The sequence below is a fragment of the Phaenicophaeus curvirostris genome, chromosome 24, assembly GCF_032191515.1.
Source record: "Phaenicophaeus curvirostris isolate KB17595 chromosome 24, BPBGC_Pcur_1.0, whole genome shotgun sequence".
Lineage (NCBI taxonomy): Eukaryota > Metazoa > Chordata > Aves > Cuculiformes > Cuculidae > Phaenicophaeus > Phaenicophaeus curvirostris.
The window spans coordinates 6,672,022-6,699,281 of NC_091415.1; the positions used below are offsets into that span (position 1 = coordinate 6,672,022).

At 59.2% G+C, this 27,260-nt stretch overlaps 2 protein-coding genes across 3 annotated transcripts in view; both read left to right on the top strand.

The window, feature by feature from the left end:
* Window positions 1-1,401: 1,401 nt before the first annotated feature.
* Window positions 1,402-25,384, top strand: SYT2 (synaptotagmin 2). 2 transcript variants are annotated; one of them, XM_069875795.1, is made up of 9 exons: window positions 1,402-1,422; window positions 19,978-20,160; window positions 20,310-20,479; window positions 21,841-21,957; window positions 22,188-22,355; window positions 22,504-22,671; window positions 23,111-23,228; window positions 24,009-24,142; window positions 24,818-25,384. In XM_069875795.1, the coding sequence occupies exons 2-9, from the start codon at window positions 19,995-19,997 to the stop codon at window positions 25,022-25,024; spliced, it is 1,248 nt and encodes a 415-aa protein (XP_069731896.1). In that variant the 5' UTR covers window positions 1,402-1,422; window positions 19,978-19,994; the 3' UTR covers window positions 25,025-25,384. The 2 variants fall into 2 exon arrangements, with proteins under 2 accessions (XP_069731896.1, XP_069731897.1); XM_069875796.1 differs by lacking the exons at window positions 1,402-1,422; window positions 19,978-20,160; window positions 20,310-20,479 and adding an exon at window positions 21,235-21,328 and having other exon boundaries at window positions 21,832-21,957.
* Window positions 2,013-27,260, top strand: part of CSRP1 (cysteine and glycine rich protein 1) — a 269,990-nt gene continuing 244,742 nt past the window's right edge. Inside the window, exon 1 of the mRNA XM_069875809.1 lies at window positions 2,013-2,019. The gene's annotated coding sequence lies outside the window, so the exon portion shown is untranslated. The remainder of the gene's footprint in view (window positions 2,020-27,260) is intronic.

The window sequence follows — 27,260 nt, forward strand, 5'->3', positions numbered from 1 at the left end:
TGTGGCCTCCACTGGACTTGCTCCAAGAGATCCATGTCCTTGTGCTAAGGACCCTGGAGCTGGATGCAGGGATCTAGGTGGGGGCTCACCGGAGTGGACCAGAGGAGAGTTCCCTCCCTCTTCTTGCTGGGCCCCTCACCACAAGAAGGATGTTGAGGCTCTGGAGCGAGTCCAGAGAAGAGCAACGAAGCTGGTGAAGGGGCTGGAGAACAGGCCTGATGAGGAACGGCTGAGAGAGCTGGGGGTGTTTAGCCTGGAGAAGAGGAGGCTGAGGGGAGACCTCATTGCTCTCTACAACTACCTGAAAGGAGGTTGTGGAGAGGAGGGAGCTGGGCTCTTCTCCCAAGGGACAGGGGACAGGACGAGAGGGAATGGCCTCAAGCTCCGCCAGGGGAGGTTCAGGCTGGACATCAGGAAAAAATTTTTCACGGAAAGGGTCATTGGGCACTGTCAGAGGCTGCCCAGGGAGGGGGTTGAGTCCCCTTCCCTGGAGGGGTTTAAGGGACGGGTGGACGAGGTGCTGAGGGACATGGGTTAGTGATTGACGGGAATGGTTGGACTCGATGATCCGGTGGGTCTTTTCCAGCGCAGTGATTCTGTGATTCCATGATTCTATGAGAGGTCACCCCGCTGGGTCCCCGTGTGAGGGGCGCTGGGCTGGGGGTGGGGCCTGCAGAGCGGGGCAGGGCAGGCCGAGCAGTGGGCGGGGCCTCAGGCAGGGGGCGGGCCCGGGGCTGGGTGTGGGCGGGGCCTAGATGGACGGTGGGCGGGGCCTCAGGGAAGGGGCGGAGCTGGGGCTGCCTGTGGGCGTGGCCTAAGGCCGGGAGTGGCTCTGGAGCTAATGATGGGCACGGTCTTAGGGAAGGGGCGGGGCCTGGGGCGGGGCCAGGTTCTCAGAGTGGGCGTGGTCTCGTGTAAGGGGCGTGGCCTCGAGCAGGGGCGGTGGGTCCAGGAATCGCAATGGGCACCGTACCAGGGCAGGGGGGAGCTCGGGCTGAATGTGGAAGGGGCTTCGGACAAGGGCGCAGCCGGGGCTGGGTGTGGGCGGGGCCTCGGGAGGGGGCGGGGCCGAGTCTCGCTGTGGGCAGGGAGCATGGCCTCGTGCAGGGGGCGTGGTCTATCTCAGATGTGGGCGTGGCCTCATAGAAGGGGCGTGGCCTGTCGCCATCATGGGTGTGACCGCGTACATGGGCGTGGCCTCACGTAGGGGGCGTGGCCAGCCTCCCGTGTGGGCGTGGCCTCGCTTAGGGGGCGTGGTCTCGCTCAGGGGGCGTGGCCTCGCGGAGGGCGCGTCCCGTCCTCGGTGTGGGGCGTGGCCTCGTACAAGGGGCGTGGCCTGTGCCGGGGGGCGTGGCCGCCGCACGCGATCCCGGAGGCGCCGGGGTTGCCGCAGCGCCCGCTCCGCTCCCGCCGCTCCGCCCGGTGAGTGCCCCGCGCTGCCCCCCCGCCCGTCCCGTCCCGTGCCCCGGGGCTGCAGCCGCTTCTGCAGGGGCTGCGGGAGTGGCAGGGACCCCCCGGGGTGACAGGGACGCCCTCGGGGTGCGGGAATGTCCCCGGGATGCGGGGCCGTTCCCAGGATGCGGGACCCGTCCGGGATGCAGAGCCACCCCGACACGCGGGACCCCCTGGGATGCGGGATTCCTCCTCCCTCCCGAGGGATATGGAGCTGCCCCGGGCATGCGGGACTCCCTCTCGGGATGCGGGACCACCCCTCGGGATGCGGATGCACCCGGGGATGCAGGAGCCCCCTGGGGATGCGGATGCACCCGGGGATGCGAGACCCTCCCTCGGGATGCGGGACCCCCGTCGGGATGCGGATCCACCCGGGGATGCAGGACCCCCCTCGGGATGCGGATCCACCCGGGGATGCGGGACCCCGCCGGGATGCGGGGACAGCTCGGGGGGGCAGGCAGAGCCAAGTCACCGGGTCAGAGGTGCCCTCTGGGCTCCGAGCGATGCTCCAGCTCCGCATCCCTGTGTGCGCCCGGCGGCGATGCCCTTGGGGTGTCGGCCCCGGGGGTGCCCGGGGGCCGGTGCGGTGCGGGGAAGGGGAACGCATCCCGCTGCTGGAAACCAGTGGGAGCTCCAGGGTTCCAGCCGCTGCACCGGCGGCTTCTCCGTAGCGGCCTGGCCGGGAGCCAACTCCAGCCGGTGCCTTCTCCAGACCGAATTTCCCCGCCGTGGTTGCAGCAGGCGCTGGGATCCCTCCGTCACTCCTCCTGCCTGCTGTCGGGGTGCAGCGGCGAGGAAGGGGCTCGCCCCGGAGCTCTGGGTGTCAGCATCGAGGCGCTGCAGCCCCTGCACCCACAGCTGCGTGGGAGCTGTGCCCCAAACCTCCCCACCAGCCTGCTTGGAAAGAAGAGGGGCAGGAGGGATCCCCAAAGAGCTCTGCAGATTGCGAGGGAACTGTGGTATGGGGAGAGGGGGACACACATCCGTGTCGTGCGTGGCTCCATGGCCCCCAGCTACGCGGGGGCCCCTGTGTGTCCCTCTGCAGCCGGAGCTCCTTGGGGCAGCGATGCCCTGTCCTTCAGGTGAGAGTGGCCGGGGCAGTGGGTGCCATGGGGTGTCCCCCACTGCAGGATGCCACCCGCTGCAGGATGCCACCCGCTGCAGGATGCCACTCGCTGCAGGATGCCACTCGCTGCAGAGTGTCTGGCAGCAAAGTCCCCCACGCTGTGACAGCTGCAGGGTGCTGAAGGACTCCCCGCCTGCTCCCTCTGCAGCAGTGAAAACTTCAGTCCTGGAGCGAAAGCTCTCATTTATTGTGCGCTGAGGTGCTGCTGCAGCGCTGTCACTCCTGTGCACACTGTACAGAAGCGCAGCCACCGGCAGGAGTCGTCTCCTGCCTGCTGCATTATTCCTCGCTAGCGCAGCAGCCTTGGCTGGGGGCTGCTGGAGCCCCAGGGCACCCTTGCAGCAGCCACTGCTCTGTGCCTTGGCTGCGCTTGGGTGCTCCTGGCTGCAGGCTCTTATTGGGAAGAACCGTGGCTTGCGGTGGTCCGTGTGCTGGCGGAGCGTGGGGCACCGGAGAGGTGATGCACCCAAGGTCATTGAAGCCAGCAGTGACAGTGGGACGTCACCTGTGCTGCTTGGGAAAAGGTACAAGCTAGTAAAACATCCCCCCAAGTCCCAAAGCCTCCTCGGAATGACGCCCTGCCCCGTTCCTACAGCTGGTGAAGCACAGCTATGGGGCTGACCTTGCCCAATCACCCGGCACTGAGCCCGGTTCTCCCAAGCCCCTGTGGTGAGCACAAGTGCCCTGTTTGCCAGGAGCCGGCCCCAAACCCCAGTGACCCTGACTCTGGAGGGCAAGGACACGTCCCTCACTGCATGGTAGCTCGGGGACCGCAGCAGTGAGCCGGCGTGGGCTGCACTGCATCGCAGCCCTGGCTCTGCACCCTCTGCCGCACAGCGCCCAGTGCCATGCAGCGTCACGGCAGGAGGGAGGACATCTCAATATATATCCATTGATAGCCTTCTGTATTTATGTATCTATCCTCGTATATATGGTTGGGGAGAGGGGGTTGCAGATCAGCCCCTGAGGTGCCCCCGCGGAGCTGTGCCCGCTGCTGGGATGGTGCAGCGGTTGGTGTTTGCTGCCGGCTGCTCCCAGGGGAGCTGCCTCCTGCTCCATCAGCGCCAGGGACGGCCACTGTGCCTGAGCTAACGGCCACCGAAGTGAGTGGGGACTCCTGCTTGCTCCCCAAGGGATGGGAGAAGGCCCTTCCTCCGGCTCCTGGTGGTTTTGGCAAAGCCCCAGCTCCGGGAGCCAGATGACTGCAGCTCCTAATTATGACTTGAGTTTCTCCTTCTCTGGGCTGCACAGGAGAGCTGTGAGCCGGCAGTCGCACTGTCCTCCAGAAGGATCGATACCCAAAGCAAATTGTCGGGACCCAGCACCTGCTGGGTTCCAAATCTTCCATGCTTTTTTTCTTTTCCTCTTCCCCACCCCTGGCAGTGGTGCTCATCATTGTGCCTGGCCATTCTCCTCCTCAGCTTGGCGGCCCCCAGTGCTTTCCTTGTGCCAAGATCCGGAGCTGATGATAAGTGCAGTCTGGAATAATGCTTTTGCCCTTGGCTGTGGTCAGACTTTCCCTCCCAGGTGAAAACTGCTCCCCTGTCCATCCCCACACCAGGCTGCGGCTGCCCTCGGCTCAGCTTCTGCTGGAAGCTGCGTTCCCCAAAGCGCTCTTTGATTATTAGCCCTAATAACCACGTTATCACATCGACTGAAGGGTTTCAGATGCCAAAGCTAATTTTGCTTTTCATGCCTTCCTTCATTGGTAATGGGATTTTGATAACATCACGCGTCCAAAAGTATTGGATAAACTCGGCATAATTCCCCATTTATTAATTAAACCATAAATTAGGCAACACGTGGCTGGAATGGGGGATGCCCCGTGCTGGTGTAATCCTAGAGCTGGGGACTGCTGGTGCCGTGGGCGCTACCAGCCTTGGGGCACAGGGTCCCAGCCCCTCCCCGTGCTTGGGGGCTGCTGCATCCCAGACCCACCTGCTGGAAGTCGAGTGATGTTTAATCCACTCTGGTGTGTGGAGGAGGGCTCGCAGTGGCCCTGGGTGCTGATGCGGGTCTGATGGTGGTGTCAGAGGCTGGAGGAGCTCCCCATCACTCCCGCGTGGCTCTGACACTGCTGCAGCCCCTCTGCCAGGGCTTTGGGATGGGGGAACTGCAGCTGGCCCTGGCAGAGAGCGGCGTGGTGCTGAGGGGTGACTGTGGTGGTGCTGGGGGATGCTGAATTGATGCCGTCTGGCCCCACGTCCCACTCTCCTGGCGCAAGCGGTTGTCCGGCTGCGCCAGATCCATCGCCGCTGACTGCTGGTGGTTGGGCATCTGCAGCCCCACGTGCCTGGAAGGGGCTTCTGGTGGGGCATCGTTCACACTGTCTGTGCACCTTGAGGAAAAGTGGTGTCTTTTAATTAATCTGGGGTGTTTCTTGCTGCCTAGCTCTTTCTGGCCCTGTGAGAATGCAGCAGATGGGGGGCTCTGAGCTGGTGCAGGAGACAGGGAGCAAAGTGGGTGGTTGTGGTGCAGGAGGGTGCTGGGGGGCAGCCACAGCGCTGCGCTTGGGCACGTCCAACCTTTGAGTCTGTCTGCACCCACAGCGAGCTGGAGGTGGCCTGGGGGGATCACCCAGAGAGCTGCTCCAGGGCTGGTCTGAAGCTCATCATGGGGATGAGCGGGTGTCTGCAGGCAGAGGGGATGCCTGAGGTGTGCCAGGCTGGTTTGGGGTTGGCAGAGCTGATCCATCAGCTGCTGCTATGGAAGCACTGGCGTGGGTCAAGGTGTTTCTCATTGCCCATGGACCCTCTGTGATGTCTTCCACCAAAGTTATTCTGCCAACCCCACCCCAGCACTGGGACCAGGCGCCAAACTGCTTAGCAACATCGCAGCGCACTGGAGAAGATGCTTCCCACCTCCTCTTGTGGGACATGGTTGTAACAGGTCCAGAGGAGGCTACAAAGATGATCTGAGGGCTGGAGCACCTCTTCTATGAGGACAGGCTGAGAGAGTTGGGGTTGTTCAGCCTGGAGAAAAGAAAGCTCCAGGGAGACCTTGGAGCAGCTTCCAGGACTGAAAGGGGCTCCAGGAAAGCTGGGGAGGGGCTCTTGATCAGGGAGTGCAGGGATAGGATGAGGGGCAATGGCTTAAATTGGAAGGGGGAAGATTTAGATTAGACATTACGAAGAAATTCTTTGTGCTGAGGGTGGGGAGGCCCTGGCCCAGGCTGCCCAGAGCAGTGGTGGCTGCCCCATCCCTGGAGGGGTTCAAGGCCAGGTTGGATGGGGCTTGGAGCCCCTGGTCCAGTGGCAGGGCCTTGAGGTCCCTTCCAACCCAAACCATTCCATGATTCTGTGATTGTGACTGAGGGCTGCTGGGGTCAGAGATCACCAAGGTGGCTGCTGCTCCCATTGGCCTTGATCCAAGGGGGAAAACAACTCCAGGTTTCAGTGCTGTGCATGGATTTCCAAGCACGTGGATGCCCTGATGCTGCCTTGCCCTGATCCCAGGGGAGGTATAGAGTTCTCTCTCCAGATTGAAGCTGGGGAAGAGCCAGGTTGGTGCCTGGGATGAAGGCGCCAGTGCGTGCCCGCTGCTGCCCACACATCAGTGTCGCTGCCGGCAGCCTGGCTCAGCCACTGCCTTGTGCCGCAGTGAACTGCGGTGCGGCCGTGCCAGGCTCAGCTGCTCGTTTGTGCTGCGTGGGAGCCTGATGGAAACCGTCCCTGTCTGGTGGCTCTGGGGGAAACCCCTGGAGGGGACAGTGGCTGCTGGTGCCGGTCTGGCCGCTGTTGCTGGACACTGGGAGCTGGAGTGCTTTGCTACTCCCCAGGCAGCTGGGCTCTCTGGGTTATTCCTGGGGGACACAGCCTTCCCTGGGATGCATTGGTGGAGCAGTTCTTCCATGTAGCCCCAAAAGCATGTGCTTGGCTTATTCCTGGGGGAAATAGCCTTCCCTGGGATGCATCTGTGGAGCAGTTCTTCCAAGCAGCCCCAAAAGCATGTGCTGTTGTGCCTGTGCCCCCCGCACCACCTTGAGCAATGTAGGGATGCGGCTCGGAGGGGATGGGGAGAAGCAGAGGGCACAGGGCTGGGCTCTCGGCTCCCACGGGGGCTTTTCTCCATCTGCACAAGGTTTATTTGTGGGAGTCACCTCCCACTGTCCTGGCCTTGGTGGTGCTTCGTGTCATGATTAAATCTCCCTGGCCTGGCGTGGTGCTGTGTCCCTGCTGATGCCATCATCATTGTGCCTTCACTGTCCCCTTTCTCACCCCAAATGCCACCAGGACGGGTGGCTCAGGAGCGCAGGGGCTCTCTGTGCCTTGGAGCTGGGCAAGCAGCCACGAACATCGTCCGGAGGCAGCCGGAGCCCCGGCTGGCAGGAAGGCTGAGGGTGCCGGGGGTGCTGGAGCCACTTTCCTGGCTTTCTAACCCTTGTCCATTGCCACTTTGGGCTTGGCTGAGTGCTCAGGAGATCCTCCTGGGAGCCACAGCCTGATGGGCACAGGGAGCCTTGTCCCTGGAAGTGGCACCTTGTGGCTGGCGTCTGCTCGTTTACCTTAGGAGCAGCGCAGGGTGTGTGCTTTCCTGCCTCCTGTCTCAAATCGATCCATCCCGTCTCAGAGCTCTCCTGGAGCAGCTTCTGGCTTTGCCCCAGGAGCTTGTCTGGCTTCTGTTTTTCTCCCCCCATATTGATCACGAGCCGTTGCTGTTGCGCGGGGCGACTGCCAGGGAGTGCGGGCGGCGGGGCAGCGTTGCAGGCAGAGCGGTGCCGACCTGGGCAGGCTGGATTCGGCCACTCGTGGCTGTGCAGAGCCTTCAAAGTGCCAGCATCACTCAGCCCAGCACCTTCTGTTGCCCTATTTAACTGTGCTGGTCTCACTAGTGGAATGAGGCACAGCCACCATGGCATCATTGGTGCTGCAGTGCCAGCTGGGCACCAACAGCACCTTTCCCCCCAGGTTTTTTTTTGGAGGCCTTTTTGGCCATTTTCAGCCCTGTGGTGCCTGCGCTGGCTGTGGTTGGGGTGAGTCCAGTGGTTCACTGGAGCACGGCTGCAGCAGCCAGTGCCGTGTGGGATGCTCTGGGGTCCTCAGGGGCGGCTGTGTCCCCACAGAGGGCTGCTGTGCTCCGGCATCTCCAGACGCCTCTTCCATGGGTGCAGCACATGCGATGTGCCAAAACCCTCTGGGTGAAACGCTGACAGAGAGGGGTTCCCACAGCCTGAGCGGAGCCGTTGCAACGTCCCTGTGCATCGGAACGACGTGGGTGGCCTGTCCCCTCCTGGACACAGCACCGTGCTTGTGCCACCACACCCGGGGCTGGAGGCACCATGGGCTACTCCTGATGTGCTGGGGAGACTGTCACCTTTGCTGGTGCCAAGCTCCATGGTTTTATAAGCAGGTACCTCAGCATGATTTCCTATTTGCTCCCCAGCCGATCGGCGTTGTGGCTGCCTTCTGTGGGTCTGCCAAGCATTGCGGCAGCGCCAGATGGAAGTGGAAAGCCAAGAGCCATAGCAGGGAGGAGGGAGAAGGTGCTTGCCGGTCCCTTTGCTGCAGGCACCAAAACACTGGTTGGTGTGGTGGGGAGCGGCTGCCGCAGCGCCTGCCCTGGCTCCCGTGGGAGCCCTGGCACCAGCCCTAGTTTCAGCTTCCTCGCGTCCTTCCTTCAGTGCTGGGTCAGCAGCGACGCCGACGGCGAAGGATGGATGGGCCCTGACCCCCTGGCAAAGGTGGGCTTGGGGATCAGCTCCCCTGGGTGCCAGGCCGGGCTTCGAGCACCCAGCTGCTGGCATCCTCTCCCTGCTGAAGCAGGCGCGGGCATCACACGCTGGCGCTCGCCTCTTCCCCAGTTTCACCTCGGTGCTGTCCTGATTTCGGAGACGAAGGCACAGCAAACACTTGAGCTGTCTGGCCTGGCACCCTGATGCTGCGGGGTGCTGGCGGTGTCCCCCGTGTAGGGACAAACCCTGCAGCTCCACGAGCAGCCCCAGGTAGGCACGATTCTCTGGGGGGGCACTCACCAACTGGAGGGGGACCCTGACACCTGGCAGGGCACCTGGGGTGATGCTGCTGCAGGGGGAGACGCCTAGAGCCGAGCAGGGAGGGCAGGATGGGATCCCCACCGCCCTGGCTTGTTGGGTGCCTGTCCCTGTGGGCACTGCCCTTGGTGGGAGCGACAGCAGCGCTCGGCACAGCCTGCCAGCATCCGAGCTGGCAGGTTTGATTTGGGAGCACCAGAAGTCCTTAATCTGGTACCTGAGTGATGGATGAAGGCTACCTTTAAGACTGCATTTAACTGTTTGATATCTCTTGGTTTTGCTGTAAATAACGCAGCCGCTTTGACGCGAGAGCGGTTCTTCTATCGAAGGCCGATGCCAGGCTCTGAACCCAGCAGTCCTTGCATTTATTTTTTATTGTTTTATTTTACAAGAGCTCCCCAGTGAGCCCAGGGCTGGATCCTCTTTCTTGAGGCTGGAGGCTCCAAGGTGAGGCACTGGGGTCCTGGCACATGGGGTGGCAAGGCAGGAGCTCATCACGGGGTCCTGGGTCCATTTGCAGTGTCTGTCCCCAGCACCTCCAGCTCAGAGCGAGGCAGGGACCCTGATTGTGACCCTGCAGCAGAGTGGGGCTGTGGGGATGTGCCAGAGACCTGCTCGCCACCAGCTGGGGAGCTAATCAGATTTTTACGGCATGGTGCCCCCGCTCCCCAAATTACTCTGCTCCCGGGAAAGGCCTGCGGTCAGGGTTGCTGAGCTCCAGCACATCATTAGCTTTTAATTAGACAAGCTGGGTACCGGCTGGTGATGAGAGGTGGTGAGCTGAGCATGCCTCGGCGAGGAAGGAGGGTGCAAGGTGGTGTCCGGCCGGTGAGCAGCACCGTGGATCCTGGCAGGCGCTGGTGGCTGTGGCACTAATCCAGGTGCTGGCAGAGCTGCAGGGTCCCAGTGTGGCTCTGAGCTCTGAGGGACATGGTTTAGTGATTGATAGGAGTGGTTGGACTCGATGATCCAGTGCGTCTTTTCCAACCTGGTGAGTCTGTGATATTCTGAACTGTGCGGTTCACCCCTGCGTGGGGGCAGCTCAGCCCCCCTTGGGGGGTTTCTCTTTCAAGGTGCTGCTGCCCCGTGCTGTGCCTCGGTTCCCCTCGGGGAGTGGGGAACCTTGGGGGGCTGCGGGGGGCCGGGGAGCTCGGGGGTCTGACCAACAGCATCTGCTTATGCTCGGGTTGGGGAACAGGGGGACGTGTCTCAGCAGCTCGTGTCCCGTGATGGCACTTGCCACTATTGGAGCATCCTTGCTCCATCATCCCCCCTCACCTGTGCTGCTTCCGTTTCCCAGCCTGGAATAAACATCCATGTACAAAAAGTGCGGGGCTGGAGGAGCAGAATTCCCCTCGCCCTCAGCTGCATAAACGAGGAGGGAGGTGCAGGTGGGAGTGAGGACATCAGGGGGAAATTGTGCCCTGAGCCCGGAGCCAGCCCGGGGTGCTGCTGCGGAGGGGTCTGATCTGGCGCCGCTAAAGCAGCGACTGTGGATTTGTGCTGGGGCTGAGGAAGGGCCCAGGTTTGCTGGGATGTGTTGTTACAGAGCCGCTTCTCGCTTCCTTCTCCCCCTCTCCCCCTCCTGTCCCTCCTCCCGGATCCCTTGGTCTCCTCATGCCTCCGCACACCCAGTGCCAGCAATTCTCTGTTAATCGAATGACCATTAGAAGCCAAGTCCTGGGTTTGCCTTAATGAGACTCTCCTCTCGTTGCTGTGAGCTGAAACTCTGGCCCAGCGAGTCCCCTCCGTGCCTGATGCTGGCCATGCAGGTCCCACAGCCACGGGAGCATCGCTGAGGGGTCTTTACCTTTGAGAACCGAATGAGTGCGCAGATGTCACATCTGGAAGAGGCAGGTTCTTCTGGGGAAGAGAAGGCTCTGGGGAGACCTTAGAGCAGCTTCCAGCACTGAAAGGGGCTCCAGGACAGCTGGGGAGGGACTTTTTATAAGGGCCTGGAGTGACAGGATGAGGGGGAATGGCTCTAAATTGGAAGGGAGGAATATTTAGATGAGACATTAGGAATAAATTCTTCACGATGAGGATGGGGAGGCCCTGGCCCAGGTTGCCCAGAGCAGTGGTGGCTGCCCCATCCCTGGCAGGGTTCCAGGCCAGGTTGGATGGAGCTTGGAGCCCCTGATCCAGTGGGAGGTGTCCCTGCCCATGGCAGGGGTGGAACTGGTTGGGCTTTGAGGTCCCTTCCAGCCCAAACCCTTCCGTGATTCTCTGATTCTGTGCATCACAGGAGTGTGGTGGTGCCTCCATAGTGCCCGGGCTTCCTGCCAACAGCAGGGTGGGAGAGGGCTCTCCTTTGGGACCAATTTGGGATTTTCATTAGCAGTCATCCAAGGCTTTGTGTTCAGGGTGGTGCAGGTGTAGGGGTCCCTAATTCGTGGAGGGCTGGAGAGTCACCACCTCTCCGTCTCCCTTAACAGGCTCATGGCCTTGGTTGCCACCCCGTGAAGGAGCAATAACTCATTGCTCCGGGACCATGATGGCAGCATCTGTTACCTAATGAGCTTCTTCAAGGATTGGGGTCTCCCTGGCACAAGCCAGGACCCAGCACCCCGAACTGGGAGAGCTGGGGGCCGGGCCCCCCTTACCCGCCTGCCCTCAGCCCAGCCTGGCGCTCAGCCACCAGCTGCCGGCACTAATTGCTGCCTCAGCCTCATTAATCTTGATTTGTTGCTGTTTTCTGTTCTCTGTCATCACAGCGGGTTTTGCCTCCCTGGTAGGGAGAGGTTTTGGCTGCCAAAGCCACCCCTGCAGAGCATCAGGGGGGTTTCCAGCAGCTGGATCCCCCAACATCCCCCACTCTGCCTGGGGGCTGCCGTGGCCAGGGACGTTTTAGGAAAAGCTTCTTCACAGAAAGGGCTCTCGGGCACCAGCAGAGGCTGCCCAGGGAGGTGGTGGAGTCCCCATCCCTGGAGGGCTGCATGAGGTGCTCAGGGATCTGGTTTAGTAGTGGACAGGTATGGTTGGACTTGTTCTCAAAGGTCTTCTCCAACCTAGGGATTCTATGATCCCGGACCTGCCCTACGTCCTCATGTTCCCTTCCTTGCGCTTGTCCTTCACTTGGCACCTCAGCTGATGAGGGCAAGAGCGTGGGGCGGGAGGAGAGGGATCCTGAGGACCTTGGAGTCTTTTAAAAGAGTGAACCTTGCCGTTTCCCCCGTTTTAACCAGCTGGTTTGCAAAACCCAGCAAGGATGATTTGCGGGTGGGTGAAGGCCACTGCCATCGCTCATCTGCACGCCTTGCTTCTCCCTGCATGGTCCCCCAAACCCCCACCCCAGCTGATGAATTCTCCTCTACAAACTCCCCTCTCCATCTCCTGTCCGGGTGTGTGGAGGGACAGCAGCCTCTGCCTGGGTCGCTGGGACCCGTGATGCTCGGGTGAAAGGACGATCACTGGGAGCCCCCAAACCCCCAGTTTTCGGCTGTGGCAGCCCAAGGGGTCTCTGGGAAGGAGCCTTTAGCAGGACAGGATGGGTGAAGGGCTCGTGAAAGGGATTTTTCCAGGGTCAAAACTGCTTTTCCCACAATGGGAAATGCCCTGAGATGCATTGAAATGGAATCGCTAGCTCCAGCGTGGGATTTCCATCCCACCAGACCCTGGGGCGCTGCCGGCAAGTGCAACTCAGCCTGGGTTTTAATTATGTGTAAACGAGAGTGGGGGGACTCTGTCCCTCTGGAGCACGGTTGAGCTGGAGCCAGCTCCCCTCTGGTGTAAATCAGCAGAGCCCCTGTGAGGGTGATGGAGCCAGAGGGGTTTACACCAGCAAAGGGCCAAAGCTCCAGTGGGACTTGTTCTGGGCTCAGTGCGAGGGCTTTAACGGGGAGGGGGGTCAGGGTTGGCTTTGGTGGGGAGCAGGGACGAGCCTGGAGGAGGGCGAGATGTGCAGATGGAGCTGCTGCCTGGGGAGGTGCTGGGGGTGCTGGGGGTGAGCGGGGCAGGAGGGGTGGTGAGAACCCTCCCCAGCTGCTATTTGTTAATGGTGCCTTAACCAATGCTTGTTCTCCGGCAAAGGACTGACAGGAACGGTTATTTATAACTGTCTTTATTTATTTATGTCTTTAAGTCACTGGGGTCTTGGCAGAGGGATGGTGGGGGGGGGTGGCGGGGGCAGCTCCAAACCAGTGCAGTTTTGCAGGAGTAAAGAGAAAACTTCAAGCACTGGTGGAGTCGCAGGGGATGCCCTCATCGGGGGTGGCTGAGTGGTGTTTTGGGGTCAGCAGCGATAGCGAGGGGCCGAGCTCCCACCCTGCCTCCAGCAGGGATGGCTGCGATGGGCGCCCCGGCTCCTGCGGCAACTTGCAAGAAGGAAGGTGGGGGGGGAAGAAAAAGAAAAATTGCAAAATGGAAAAAAAAAAAAAAAGGCAAGCAGAGCTGGAGCAGGACTGCATTGCAGTGCTGAGGGCCCGTGGCGCACAGCCCTGCCACCCTCCCAGCAGCACCGGGGGGCTGGCAGCACGTCCAGCAGGGTCAGGGGCTGAGATGGGGACAGGGGGCTGGGATGGGCCCTTCTGCCCAGGAATTTGCTCCGTGGGGCTGGGAGAGGCTTCGCACCTGCAGCCAAGAAGTCGGGGTCCCCCCGTTGTATCTGCACTGGCCGGGCTGGGGAACAGGGGATGTGACCAAGGACACACAGCGAGGCGGTGGCAGGGCTGGCGGGTGAGGGGATGTGCCCATGGCCCCACTGCCTGCCCTCCTGCCCCACAGCTGCCCCAGGGCATCCTCCCCCTGCCTCACACTGCTCAGCCCTGGCCCTTTATGTGGGAGGGCAGGATCGGCTCCCCCCCATCCCTGTGGCAGGGGCTGCAGGGTCCTGTGGGGCTCCAAGGGACCCAGGCAAGTGGGGAAAGAAACAGGGTCCCCGTGAACCTGCCCCCACCCCAGCCCCTATTGTGCCTCAGTTCCCCCCCAGTCCTCATCTGGTGAGCACGTGGACTGCTTGTGCAGATGGTGGAGCAATTAGTGATGCTAATTATCTTACCTTGTTCAAAGATAACCACCTAAGTGAGACCTGATGCTGCCTGCAACCCCTGAGCAGCCTCCCCCCCCAGGCCCCCCACATAAACCCCAAAGCAGCATTTCCCCAGCCGAGCACCTGTGCTGCACCTTGTCCCCTCTGCGGCTTGTCCCCCCGTGTCCCCCTGCCACCCGGGGCTCCCACGTCTGCTGCGAGGGTTTTCCCTTATTGCGTTGTAAGTTCTTTCCAGTGATCAATCAGCAGCTGCTCGCAGCGACACTGCGATGGGGAACGCGCTGCCTCGGTGCCCCCAGCGTGCAGAGGTTTGCGTAGTGACAGTGCACACGCCGGCCCACAAATGTGCGGGTGCTCCATGCGTTGTGCACCATTACCCTTCCAGCAGTGTGCACACAGTCATGTACACGCGTGTGCAAACCTCTGAAGAGCTGTGCACACGCATGCAGAAATACTTCCCATGCAAGCTCTTACCCAGAGCGCGGGCACTGGCACGCTCACACCTGGGCAGGTTGCACGCCTCACACCTGCTGAGCCACACGAGTGCTGCACGTGTGCACCAGCGCTCGCACACCTCGAGAGCAGATGTGCTCATACACGTGTGGCCACGTGCACACAACTGTCCGAACACACACATGCCCTGTGCACAAGCACTTGAGCGCACGCTTGCGTGCTGCACAAGCACTTGCATAAGCGTGCGTCCCCTCGTACCTGCTCGCATATCCCATGCACGAGCAGTTGTGTGTGTGCACGGAGGTTCTTGCACACGTGCACAGACAGGCATGCGCGCTGTACACAAGCACATTGTAGTGGGGCTATGGGGAGCTGCTGGCCGTGTGGCAAGCAGGGGACAGCATCCTGTCCCCGTCTCCATCTGCAGGTGTTCACGCATGCTCCTTGCACAAGCATTTGCACGCCCTGTACCTGTACACTCGCACATACGCACACCTGTATGCACACTGCCCAAGCGTTTGCATCCCTCCCCATGCACAAACACACGTGCAAGTGCGTGTGTGTGGGATATGCAAGCAGGGACGAGGGGATTCACACGCAGGCTGAAGCACCCGCCACGCAGCATGTGCTCAGCACCCCTCGCTGTGACCCTGTCACGCTGCCAAGTCCCCTGGGTCACAGCTCTGCTGGGCCGGGGCAGCATCTGCAGCGGGCTGTGAGCAGCAGTCGCAGCCTGTGCCCGGCTGTGCTGCAGAGCGCTGCAGCGGGGCTGCCGCAGCTGCTGCCTGCAGCACGGGGAGCCCCAGCAGCCCGGGGTGCAGAGATGCATGGGGCACCCAAGGACGTGGGTGCTGGAGGGAGGTTGGCTCAGTCGCCAAACTGGGTGCTGCCCACTCTCCACTGCACGTTTGGGTGCCGGGCAGGTGCCGGGGGCTGTGTGGCTGGTGCCCCCCTCGCTTTGCCCTGCTGTCCTTGCTGCCCACCCACGGGAGCTCGGGACCCCCTGCCCTGCGCTGGTGGGAGCAGGGCAGAGCCAGGGCTCGGCCTCCTCCTGACCTGGAGCCTGAGGGGCAGGAGAGGGGCTTTGTGCGACCTCGCAGCTCTTGGGTACCACTGCTTGCGGCGAGGAGCTCAGGACAGGTGACAGCATCCCCCACCTTGGGTGCCCAGCGCTGCCCAGCCTTTTTCTTCTCCCCAAGCCCGGCTGCCTGCAGAGCTTGCCCTGATCCTGCTTTGGCATAGATTGCTGTTTGCACAGAAATACAGGTCAGGTCGGGGAGCCAGTGTTGCAAAAACAGTGCCTGCAGTGAGCTGGAGAGCATCCAGATTGCCCCAGGCAGCATCTGCTCGCCTGCTTGCAGCTCCTCCAGCAGCTCTGCTTTCCTCTTGGCAAACCCCAGTGCTGTAAGGGGGAAGAAAAAACAAACCTCAGATTGCTCTTGCAGCAAGAATCCTGCTTGGAAATGCTCTGTCTGATCCACGAGGGTAAAAACCCCCTTCCAAGAGGTGAATTTGTGGGATGAAAAGCTGCTGTGAGATGGTAGTGGGGCTATGGAGAGCTGCTGGCTGTGTGGCAGGCAGGGGACAGCATCCTGTCCCCATCCCTGTCACCTCACGCTGCACATTGATGAGGGACATGGTTTAGTGATTGATGGGAACGGTTGGACTCGATGATCCGGTGGATCTTTTCCAACCTGGTGATTCTATGATTCTATGATTCATTAAAAGGGGCTCCATGCCAACCATTTCTTCCCAGTGGGCTGGCTTGCGAGGAGGTCTGCAGCTCCCAGTGCTGCCCAGTGCTGCTCAGTGCCTCCTGGCTCTTTAGCGTGGAGCTGCTGGCACTGATGGTGACTCCAGCAAATAAGTGAAAAACTGAAAAAAGGCTGGGTATCCTTGGCTGCTGGAAAGGTCTGAAGATCTCTCTGCATCACATAATCATCTGCACGGCAAGGAGTTGAATACAGCAGCTCCTGATTGACCCTGGAGCAGGGTGTGGTGGCTGTGGACACCTCCAGCATCTTGCTCCGGCCCCCCAGCGGCGTCCGCTGCTGACTTATGGGGAACTGGCCTATGTGTGCGATGTCGATTCTGGCGTTTGTGTCAGCTACAGCCTCTCTATGGGGCATGGTGGTTGTGTCCAAGGTCCAAGGACAGGAGAAGGAGCTGGTGGGATGTGGAGAACTTCTTAGCTCCCCAGCATGTTTGAGGGGCATCCATGTGGAGCAGGTCCGAGCAGGCTGACCTCCACGGACATGCAGAATGGGTAAATCCAGAGGAGGAGCTGGTTTTTGTGGTCCGTACTGGTTTCAGAGTTGCAGGTTGTAGGTGAGGGATGCTCCTGAGCTCCAAGCCATTGCCAGTTGTTCCCTGAAATAACATGTCCCTGTCACGGATGGGAATTCACCAAACTGTGATTTATCAGCAATTTAGAGTTTAATAAGATAAGATTGCAAAATTCCTATTAACACTTAATTATAAATTGATTAACAAAGTAATTAAAAACCAATCCGATATATGGGTTGCAATCAAATTAATTAGCGAGTTAGACTAAAAAATGACGAGTTTCGGTCCTGTTTATTACACAGTGCAATAACCACGCAGATACAGCGAGCTGTGGGCACACAGACCGATCGATACCACATGGAAGGGGAGTGTGGGTCAGGACAGGTCGAGGGGCCAGCCTGAAAATTTCCCTGGTGAGAGAGATGAGAACGCTCACATTCAGCGCCCCAGCGCTCCCGAGAGGCGCCGGCCAGCTCTCAGGGTGGGAGTAAACCCTGCGCTCAGCACTGGTGGGGCTGCACCTCGAATCCTGGGTTCGGTTTGGGCCGCTCTCTACAGGAAGGACCTTGAGGGGCTGGAGCGCATCCAGAGAAGGGAATGGAGCTGGAGAAGGGTCTGGAGAACAAGTGTTATGAGGAGCAGCTGAGGGACCTGGGACTGTTTAGTCTGGAGAAGAGGAGGCTGAGGGGAAACCTCATCACTGTCTACAACTGCCTGAAAGGAGGTTGTAGCGAGGTGGGTGCTGGGCTCTTCTCCCAAGTAACAAGTCCATAGCCGATCAACTGCAGGGTCTGACTGTTGGTGCAGCTCTTGGAGATGCTCAGGAATGGCATGGGCTTGCAAAAAAAACTGTCTGCAAAATCTCTGTTGATGGGCACCAGCAGCGTTTGCTGGCTGTTGCCTTTGATGTTAAATTTGTCCTTTGATTTGGCATATTTGCAATAAATGAGTGTTGTGTGCTGGGCTGGAAGCTCCCAAGCCTCCTGGATGAATTGCACCTCCACAAGTTACTCATTGCACTTTTCAAGTGAGTTTCTGGTACACATGGCTCTGGAAAGCACACACAGGGTTTCAAAATCCAGGAAGAAGCCAAAGAAAAGCCCTTAAGCCAGATAAAATATAGCCCCCAGGCTTGCACATGCAGGCTTATTTACTGCAGCCCTTTCTTCTGCCCAGCCAGGATGGATCCCAGTGGCTTTGCCTCCAAGAGGTTCATCCTAAAGGAGATCACACCAGGTTTACTCTGTTTCATTGAATCACAGAATGGTTTGCGTTGGAAGAGATCTCAAAGCCCATTCAGTTCTACCTCTGCCATGGGCAGGGACACCTCCCACTGGATCAGGGGCTCCAAGCCCCATCCAACCTGGCCTCGAACACCTCCAGGGATGGGGCAACCAGCACTTTTCTGGGCAACCTGGGCCAGGGCCTCCCTACCATCGTCGTGAAGAATTTCTTCCTAATGTCTAGTCTAAATCTTCTCTCCTCCAATTTAAAGCCAGTTGGGGATGGTGCCCCCTTTGCTGTGCAAGGGGATGCATGTGGGAACAGGATGAAGCCAGCTGTAAGCCAGCAAAAGGGTTTCTCCAGCCGTCCTCTCCCCCGTGCAGCTGCCCTTGGGGTCCTGCTACCCCAGCGGTGCTGGTGACCAAGCCTTTCTGTTTGCCTAGCCTTTATTGCATTCCCACTGCAAATGCTGCTGTTGAAAGGCATGAAGGTTAAACCAAGAGGAGATGCTCCTGGCTAGCTGTGGGGAGACAATCATAAAATCGCTTACTTGGAAAAGACCTTTGAGATCATTGAGTCCAACCATACCTGTCCACTACTAAACCAGATCCCTGAGCACTTCATGCACCCGCCTGTTAAACCCCTCCAGGGATGGGGACTCCACCACCTCCCCGGGAAGCCTCTGCCAGTGCCTGAGAACCCCTTCGGTGAAGAAATTTTTCCTGATGGCCAATCTGAGCCTCTCTTGGTTCAACTTTAGGTCATTCCCTTTCATCCTATCACTTGGGAGAAGAGACCAACACCCACCTCTCTACAAGCTCCTCTCAGGCAGTTGTAGACAGCGATGAGGTCTCCCCTCAGCCTCCTCTTCTCCAGACAAACAGCCCCAGGTCCCTCAGCTGCTCCTCGTAACACTTGTTCTCCAGCCCCTTCCCCAGCTCTGTTCCCTTCTCTGGATGCTGTTCAGCCCCTCAATGTCCTTCTTGTAGTGAGGGGTCCAAAACTGAACCCAGGATTTGAGTTGTGGCCTCACTAGTGTCGAGTCCAGGGGTACAATCACTTCCCTGCTCCTGCTGGCCACACTGTTGCTGCTCTGGGCCAAGGTGCTCTTGGCCTTCTTGGCCACTGCTGGCTTATGTTCAGCTGCTGTCAACCAACACCTCCAGGTCCTTCTCTGCCAGGCAGCTTTCCAGCCACTCTTCCCCAAACCTGTAGCACTGCAAACTTCCCCAAACCTGTAGCACCCAAACCTGTTCTTGTGCCCCAAGTGCAGGACCCGGCATTTGGCCTTGTTAAACCTCCTGACGTTGGTCTCAGCCCAGCGGTCCAGCCTGTTCAGATCCCTTTGGAGCCTCCCTACCCTCCAACAGATCCACGCTTCCACCCAGCCTAGTGTCACCTGTGAACTTACTAAGGGTACATTCAATCCCTTCATGCTGCAGCTCATCTTAGCTCCTGGGGCCAGGGTCACAGAAGGGCCCGGGGGAGGCACTGTAGACCCTCCCAGCGGGGCAGGACCTGCCATCAGCCTGATTTGTAGGTCAATCAGATGCTTTTGGCAGCCCTGGAAATCTCAGCCTTACTGTTGGTGCCTGTAGCTCTTTCTAAGCAGGGATGTTGTGCTGGTGAAGCCTGTGCTCATGGCAAGGACCTTGTTGGGGTGGAATTCACATCGTCAGCTGGAGCCAGAGCCATTTTGGAGCAGGAAAGCCTCAGTTGTCTCTGGTTGACTTACTGAGGCGAGAGTGCTCCTTTTCCACCCCTGTGGGAAGGACAGAGGAACAGCCAGCGTCAGGGGGACAGTGCTCGGGATGAGGAGGCTTCACTGAGCAGGCAGAAGAGATGCAGGACAGGGGTTTCTCCCCATACCAGAACTCATGTGCCCCCAGAAACTCCCTCCTCGGTCATCTGTGCTCCTGCTCAGCTTTTTGCTTCCCGTGGTGGTAACCTTGGATTCTCCTTAACTCTACCTACTCTAATTCTCTTGCTCTGATCTTGCCTTTGCAAGCTTGTCTTATTCAGGGTTAGAGAGGCACTTTGGGTCTGGAGCTGGGTTGTGGAGGCACTGTGGGTCTGGAGCTAGATTGTGGAGACGCTTTGGGCCTGGAGCTGGGTTGTGGAGGCATTTTGGGTCCAGTTTTGCTTGCAGGAGTGAATACCACACTTGCAAGACAATGAGTTGTCCCCATTCTTGGAAGGTGCTTCAGACCCTGCTGGGCTGGGGCAGAGGATGACTGGGCTTCCCATCACTTGTGAGGTAATCCAGGAATCTGGCTTCTCATGTCCTTCATAATCATTGTCCCTGTGCCTCTCTAGCAGAAGATCAACCACCCTGCTTTAGCCCTACTGTCAGTGCAGTTGTCCTCTGTGGAGACATCTTATGAGGGATGCAGCCTGGGCACATGGAGGAGTAGGGGCAGCAGGGACCTGGGTGACCACTGTGGCTACGTTATGTTTCAGGGAGCCCCTGACCCACCATGACGTTCAAGCAAGCATCCATGATGGCCCCAGAGGCTGTGGCCACCACGGTGCCCATGGCCACGATGGAAAACTCCACTGAGGCCGCAGGGCCAGGTGAGAGCAAGGAAGACATGTTCACCAAGCTCAGAGACAAGTTCATGAATGAGCTCAACAAGATCCCCCGTGAGTATCTGCCTCCTTTTTTGAAGTATCCCCTTCCCAATGACCCCACCACCACCCTGGTCCCAGTGCTGTGTGTGGGATGAGTCGGTGGGGTGACTGGAGCCAGGAGGGAGCTGCAGGCTGACCACGACACTGGCCTTTGCCCACAGTGCCACCCTGGGCCCTCATTGCCATCGCAGTGGTAGCTGGACTTCTCATCCTCACCTGCTGCTTCTGCATCTGCAAGAAGTGCTGCTGCAAGAAGAAGAAGAACAAGAAGGAGAAGGGCAAAGGCATGAAGAACGCTATGAACATGAAGGACATGAAGTCAGGCAACCAGGTGACGTCCTTCTGGACTGCTTGACCTTGTCCAGCACTTGGTGGTGAAGGATGATCCATCTGGTTGAGTTACAAACCATGTCATGGCTCTCATATCTCAGTCAGCAGAGGGAGAAGGAGCCACCAAGATCCTGGGATGGGAAGCCTGGAACTGATCCAGCAGCCCTGTCCTCTTCCAGTGCCTGGTGACCTAGATGGAACCAGGCTCAGGCTGTCCTTGTGCTTCACCCAAACCAGCAAATGTTAATTTAATCCCTTGTGTCTCCTTGCCTTCCTCTGAGTTGCCCTCTCGTTTATCTGTACCTTTAGCAGAGAGAGGAGGACTACCAGGCCCATGGGTTTGGGGGGACCCCAAAAAGTTAGTGCTCAGGAGGCAGGTGCTGGTGAATGTTGCAGAGGTGGAGATGTCTCCCTGTCATGGGGGGCAGCTGGAAGCCGGTACCGGCAGTCTTGAAGGATTCTGCCCATTTCAATGGCCCTGAACCAGGGCCTTTTGGAAGGGGTGGGAGGTCTTGGGTGTCCATTCTGGCTCCTCAGAGCCCTGTGGGCACCATGGGCATGCAGGCAGAGCTGGAGAGATGAGTGCTGAGTGGAGATGCTCCATCATACCTGTCTGTCCAATGCCCTCGTGGTGGTGGGGAGATGTGGGGTGAGGTTCCTTGATGGAGGGCGAGGGCTGCCTGCTCCTGGGACTCGATGAGGCCATTCAAACCCCGATTCTCCACCTCACCGTGGGTCCCTTGTTGATGTTCTCTATAACATGACTCTCTTCCCTTCTGCTGCTCTTGCCGTCCTCCTTCCCTGCTGCCCTGTCTGTGTGCTCCCTCTCCATCCTGGGACACCCTTCACGGTAGGTGCCACCACGAGCCTCCCTTCTCCATTGGCTGCTTCCAGGATGGGACAGAGCACCTAGGGGCATGTCAGAGAGATGATAAGGGGCCGAAGCTCCCACTCCATGGACCATGATGGTGTGGAGACAGGTGGCTTTGCCTTAGGCATAGGATAATTTGGTTGTGTCTCTGTTTCTATGTTAATAAAACAGCCCTGCTAAGGCCTCAGCACTGGCTGCAGCGGCCCCTCAGCACAGGTTGGTGGGTGGAGAAGCCCTGCACCCTTTGCAGTTGGTTGTGTGTGTGCAGCCACCCCATAGAAGCACCAAACCTCCCTCTGCTGGAGCCCCCCACGCGATCACAACTCTATGACCCCAGCATGGGAGGTCTCCTTGCTCTTCATGGGGAGAACCCAGGGCTTGAGATGCCATTAGGGCTGGGGCACTGGAGATCCCCAGGATGGGGATGGGGATGCTGGGCTGTGACGCTGCTGCTGAGCCGGGCACCTTGGCTGCTGTTGCAGGACCAACAGGACGATGATGATGCGGAGACAGGTCTGACAGAGGGGGAAGGTGAAGAGGAGGAGAAGGAACCGGAGAACCTGGGCAAGCTGCAGTTCTCACTGGACTACGATTTCCAGGCAAACCAGGTGAAGAAGGGGCTGGGGGTTGTCCAAGGAGGTGGGGGAGAGGGGCTTGCCCAGGGTGGGCATTTGAGAGGTGAAATCTCCATGTTGGACCTGGGTCACACAGGAGAGAGCGAGGAGCTGGGTGCTGTGCCATGGGGAGTCCTGCCCCATCTTGGGCTGGAGGCATGCCTTTGGCATCTGCAGTATGTGGCTGAGACGTCTTGCTGAAGGCAACCCTCTCCTCCTTCCAGCTGACTGTGGGGATCCTCCAAGCTGCCGAACTGCCAGCTTTGGACATGGGTGGCACCTCAGACCCATATGTCAAGGTGTTCCTTCTCCCTGACAAGAAGAAAAAGTATGAGACCAAAGTGCAGAAGAAGACACTCAACCCTGCCTTCAATGAGACCTTTACCTTCAAGGTGAGCCCCTTCCTACCCTAAACACTGGACCTTGTCTCCCACTCCCATTTTCCCCCCGACTGTGTCCTGATTTTGTATTTTGACCCTTGCTGCTGGGAGTTTGGGCTCCTCTGAGCCCGCTGTCAGCCTGGTGACCCTCTTTGTGCAGGTCCCCTACCAGGAGCTGGGTGGGAAGACGCTGGTGATGGCCATCTATGACTTCGACCGCTTCTCCAAGCATGACATCATTGGTGAGGTGAAGGTGCCCATGAACACAGTGGACCTGGGCCAGCCCATCGAGGAGTGGCGAGACCTGCAGAGTGGCGAGAAGGAGGAGGTGAGAGTGGGGCCAGTGCAAGGTTCTTGGCGAGCTGAAACCCTTGGAAAGGATGATTGAGATATGAGGTGGCCACGGCACAAGGTCTGCTTTCTGGGCCATCCCACAGTGCTTGGGATGATGATCCCTGTGGGATCGCACCTGAATGCCATGCATGTCCTGGCCGTGAGTACTGGCTAGGATCCGCTTGTTGTTCCCCTGTGCAAAAGCCTTACCATGACTAAAATGAAGAGTAGAAACATCTGGAGTGGTGTGCTGGGTCTGTCCTGCTCCAGCTCCAAGTGATGAAACCCTCGTGGTGGTGCACAGGGTGCCAGCTCATACCTGCATCCAAAGCTGAGCAGGTTTTGGGGGGAATCTCCATGCAGGGCTGTGTCCCAACGCTGCGGGATGATGCAGTGGCAAGGCTTTGATACCTGCTCCCTGCTCCACTTGGCAGCCAGAGAAGCTGGGAGATATCTGCATCTCCCTCCGGTACGTGCCCACGGCCGGGAAGCTCACTGTCTGCATCCTGGAGGCCAAGAACCTGAAGAAGATGGATGTTGGGGGTCTCTCAGGTGAGCATCAGCCTGTGGGCGTCCTCCTCCAACCCCGCTGTGGGGTTCTTGGCATCCTTTGTTGGGGAGAGGCACTGGGGCCATCAGTCTGTCAAGGCTTGAGGAAGCCCTTTCCAGTGCCTGGGACCTTCTGCATTGGAAGCAGCCCAAGGTCTGGCTGAGGCATGAGGGTAGATGGGGATGAGATGAGCCCCCAACCCTTAAGAAGGTTTATACCGAGTTTGGTTGGCCACTATCTGTGCACAGGACGCTGCAAGATGTGGGTGGTGAAAATGCTCCACTGCCATTTGCTCCTGGTCCTGCTTCTCCTCGACTTGGGGCAGAGGACCTTAGTCAACAGCATGTTTTGTGCTAGAAGGGTCTTCCCAACTCCATCCCAGGGCTGAGCTCTCTGCCCAGGGGTCCCCAGCTCTCTCCAAATGTGCCTGAACCAGAAAAGCGGTACCCACACACCTCAAACGGGTTCAGTTCTATCGCTAGGGTGTCCTGCCATAGAAATGGGGGTGATGGGCCACCATCCACCAGTGTCACTCAGCTGTCTGCAGCCCTCCTACAAGGGAACCCACGGGATGCAGAAGAGCTCCATCCCTTGGCCAGTTGCACCCACAAATCCTCTCCAGCCCAAATATTTTGACTTTGGCCTCCACCCACAAACCTCAGAGCACGTTCACCTGTGAAGGCGCCTTTACCTCATGCGGGGCTGAGGCTTGTCCTGGGGCCAGGCCAGTGGTGTTCCCTGGGCATCTCAGTCCTGGCTGATACGTCCTCCTGTGCCAACAGATCCCTACGTGAAGATCCACCTGCTGCAGAATGGCAAGAGGTTGAAGAAGAAGAAGACCACAGTTAAAAAGAAGACCCTGAACCCCTACTTCAATGAATCCTTCAGCTTTGAGATCCCCTTTGAGCAGATACAGGTTTGTCTGATGACTTCCCTGGGAGGGAGGCAGGGTGGGGGCCATGGGAGTCTTGCAGCTGCCTGAGCCCACGTCCCAGCCCCAGTGGCTCCTGCCAAGCTCCTGGTCCCATCACCCATGAAATACGTCCAGTCTCAACCTGGGCTGATGCTGAGAGCAGCCAGTGCAGGGGCAGAGGTGGAAGGCCGGGCAGCGAGCAAGGTGGAAATTGCAAGCTTAACCCAGATCACAGCTGGAATGGGACCTTCTACTGCTCGTGGTCCTAGAGTGCTCACCCCAGGCACATCAAGGACCCCGCAGTGATCCCAGGGGCATTTTGGACCATTGGTAGGTGCCTTCTGCCCCTCCGTGTCCTGCCCTAGCCTGTGCCCACGCCCCTTGTCCCAGCCCAGCCCCATCAAGCCCTGTAGCTTATAACTCTTGCCCAGCCCTTGGTGCCCTTTCCCAGGTGGCCATGCCAGGATAAGCTGGGCTCCCCCACGGCCCTGGGATCCTCCAGGAAGGAGGTGAAGGAAGCTGTGGGCACAGAGGGGACCCTGCATTGAAACGGGCCACGGTGGCCTTGGGTGACCCCCAGGTTGCGCTGCCAAGCTGTCCCAGGGCTGAGGGCAGCGTGGAGGCTATGGAGCATGGAGGTGTTCAGAGCACCCCTCTAAAGAAGGTTTCCTCCTTCAGAAAGTGCAGGTGGTCATCACGGTGCTGGACTACGACAAGCTGGGGAAGAACGAAGCCATCGGCAAGATCTTCACGGGCTTCAACTCCACCGGCACGGAGCTGCGGCACTGGTCTGACATGCTGGCCAACCCCCGGCGGCCCATTGCCCAGTGGCACTCGCTGAAGCCGGAGGAAGAAGTAGACGCAGCTCTCGGGAAAAACAAATAGGGAGACGTGCCGGGCAGCGCGGCACTGCGGACAGGAGAGCGACCCAGAGCTACCGATACCTCAGTTATGCAACCTTTGGTTTTGGTTTTTCATTCTGTTTTAAGCTGAAAAACGCTTCGATGGCTGTGGAGGGTTTTCCCAGACAGTCCCAATAGCTTCCAGGGGAAGAGGTTAAAGACACGGATGGTTCTTTTTGTTCTTCAGCATCGCTCCCTTCTGCTGCATGGCCCATCGCCTCCACCTGCCATCCCTTCCATTCCAGGTGCAAAGCCATCGTCGCACCTGCGCCTTCCCTGGCGACAGTGTCACCAGCCTGCGGCATCGCTGCCGCCGTCCTTCCCTTGGCTTCACGTGGGGAACTGCTGAGCGTCGCATGGAGGTGGTACGGGAGCCTGAGGTGCGAGACGACCAGACCCACTGTGCTTGCTTGAGGCATGAGCAGTTGTAGTGACATCGAAACAGCTGAGAAGACCAGTGGGAGACCTGGGTGCCTCCTGGTCCTGCTCTGCCTCCCTCTGTGCTGGAAAGGCGAGGGCTGTGGTTCCAAACCTACAATGGCCAAGAGCCCCTGGCCAGCTCTAGGTTTGGCTTCTTCTGGGGAGAGGCTTGCGGGAAGCGTGGGGCCCCGCTGTGCCCGCGTGGGGCTGGGGTGCCAAGCCCTTGATGTTGCACCCGGAGCTGTGCGGCCGGTCGGAGTGGAGGAAGCCCTGAGGAGGCGCGTGGTGGGGTGTGCACAGTGCAGTGCAGGTCACGGCCACCTCTGCTGGCTGTAGTGTCTTCAGAGGCCGGTGAGGCCAGCACTGCATGATTTTCATGTATATGGTATCATGTTTGGCTGAAACCTGTAGATCAAGGTGCTTCCACAAGGCTGGTTTATGCTGAGAGGTCGCCAGATGGAGGGGGCTGCCCTCCGGAGCCGTGCCACGTGCCTCCCAAAGGCCACTGCATGTCCCCAGGCTCAGTGCTGCTGTGGGCACCCCCAGTGGAGCCCCAGGACAGCTCGGGGCACGGGGACCTCCTGCTCCCCCCTCTGCATCCCACCATCACGATGCAAATGGGAGAGCAAGAGCGAGCCCATGGCCAACAGGGGACCAAAGCCCTGGACTCCCGTGAGCTGCTGCTCCCTACCAGGCTCTTGGCTGTCAAATCCACCCCTCCTGCTCCCCTCGGGGGTAAAAGCCATATCTGTGTCCCTGACAGGGGTCAAGAGTTTCTCCAGGCCACCTCTCCCACCATGGGATGAGCCAGCAACAAGCCCCTGAGCTGGAAAACCAACATCAGGAGAGGGGCCAGCAGCCCTGCCCAGTTCAGCCCAGTCTGTGCTGGAGGGAGCTGGTGTTCCTGTCCTGACTCTGACTCCTCAGCAGCCTCGTGCTCCCTGCTTCACTTGCTTCCCCGATCTCTGTGCTTTGGGGTTTGGGCGTAGTTAAGCAGCAAAGGGTGTTGCATCTTGGGCCAGGGGGGTTGCAGTGGAGAAGCAGAGCTCTGGGATGCAGCTGGGGATGCCCCGGGGCCAGAGGATGCTGCTCTGGGTGTCCAGCACCCAGGCTGGGACCTTGGTGCAGGGGGACCTGAGCCTGAGGACAAAGTGCCAAAGCCCCAAAGCCAAGTGCACCCCGACACCATCTGATGTTTCAGCAGCGCCCCGTGGCCCCCGGTTCCCGAGGGGCATCTCAGTCCCTGCTGGAGGTGAGAGGACGATGGGAATTAACGCAGGGGTTCAGGATGGACACGGGGATGAGCCCCATCGCCTGGAGGGACGTGCAGCTCCAGGTGCCCGGGGAGAGACATCTCCAGCCTCAGGGAGGTCTGGGTCGGGTACCCAAGCTGCGTGCAGTGGTAGGAAGGTTGGAATGGAGCCCTGCAAAGACCACTTCCACCGCCACCTCGGCTGTGCCGTGGGGCCAGCCTGGCTGCTCCACCTGCGGGGTGATGGTGGCTCCAGGGCCACCATGAGCCACAGGGATTTCAGAGGTCATCAAATGAGTGGCCCTGCAGGGCAATCTCCAGCTTTAATTAGTCCATTTTCCTAATGGATGTGTCAGTGTCAGCAAACGAGGTCCTGTCTTGATCGTGTAGCTGAAGGGAGAAGAAATCTTGGGGTGCTTTTAATTAATGTGGACCTGGGAGTGGCTGCTGCCCCTCGGTCAGGGCAGGATTCGGTCTCTGGAGCCAAGGTCCCTTCTGAATCCATCCAGGTGCAAGGGGGGCATTTGCCTTATGTGGAAAGAGGTTA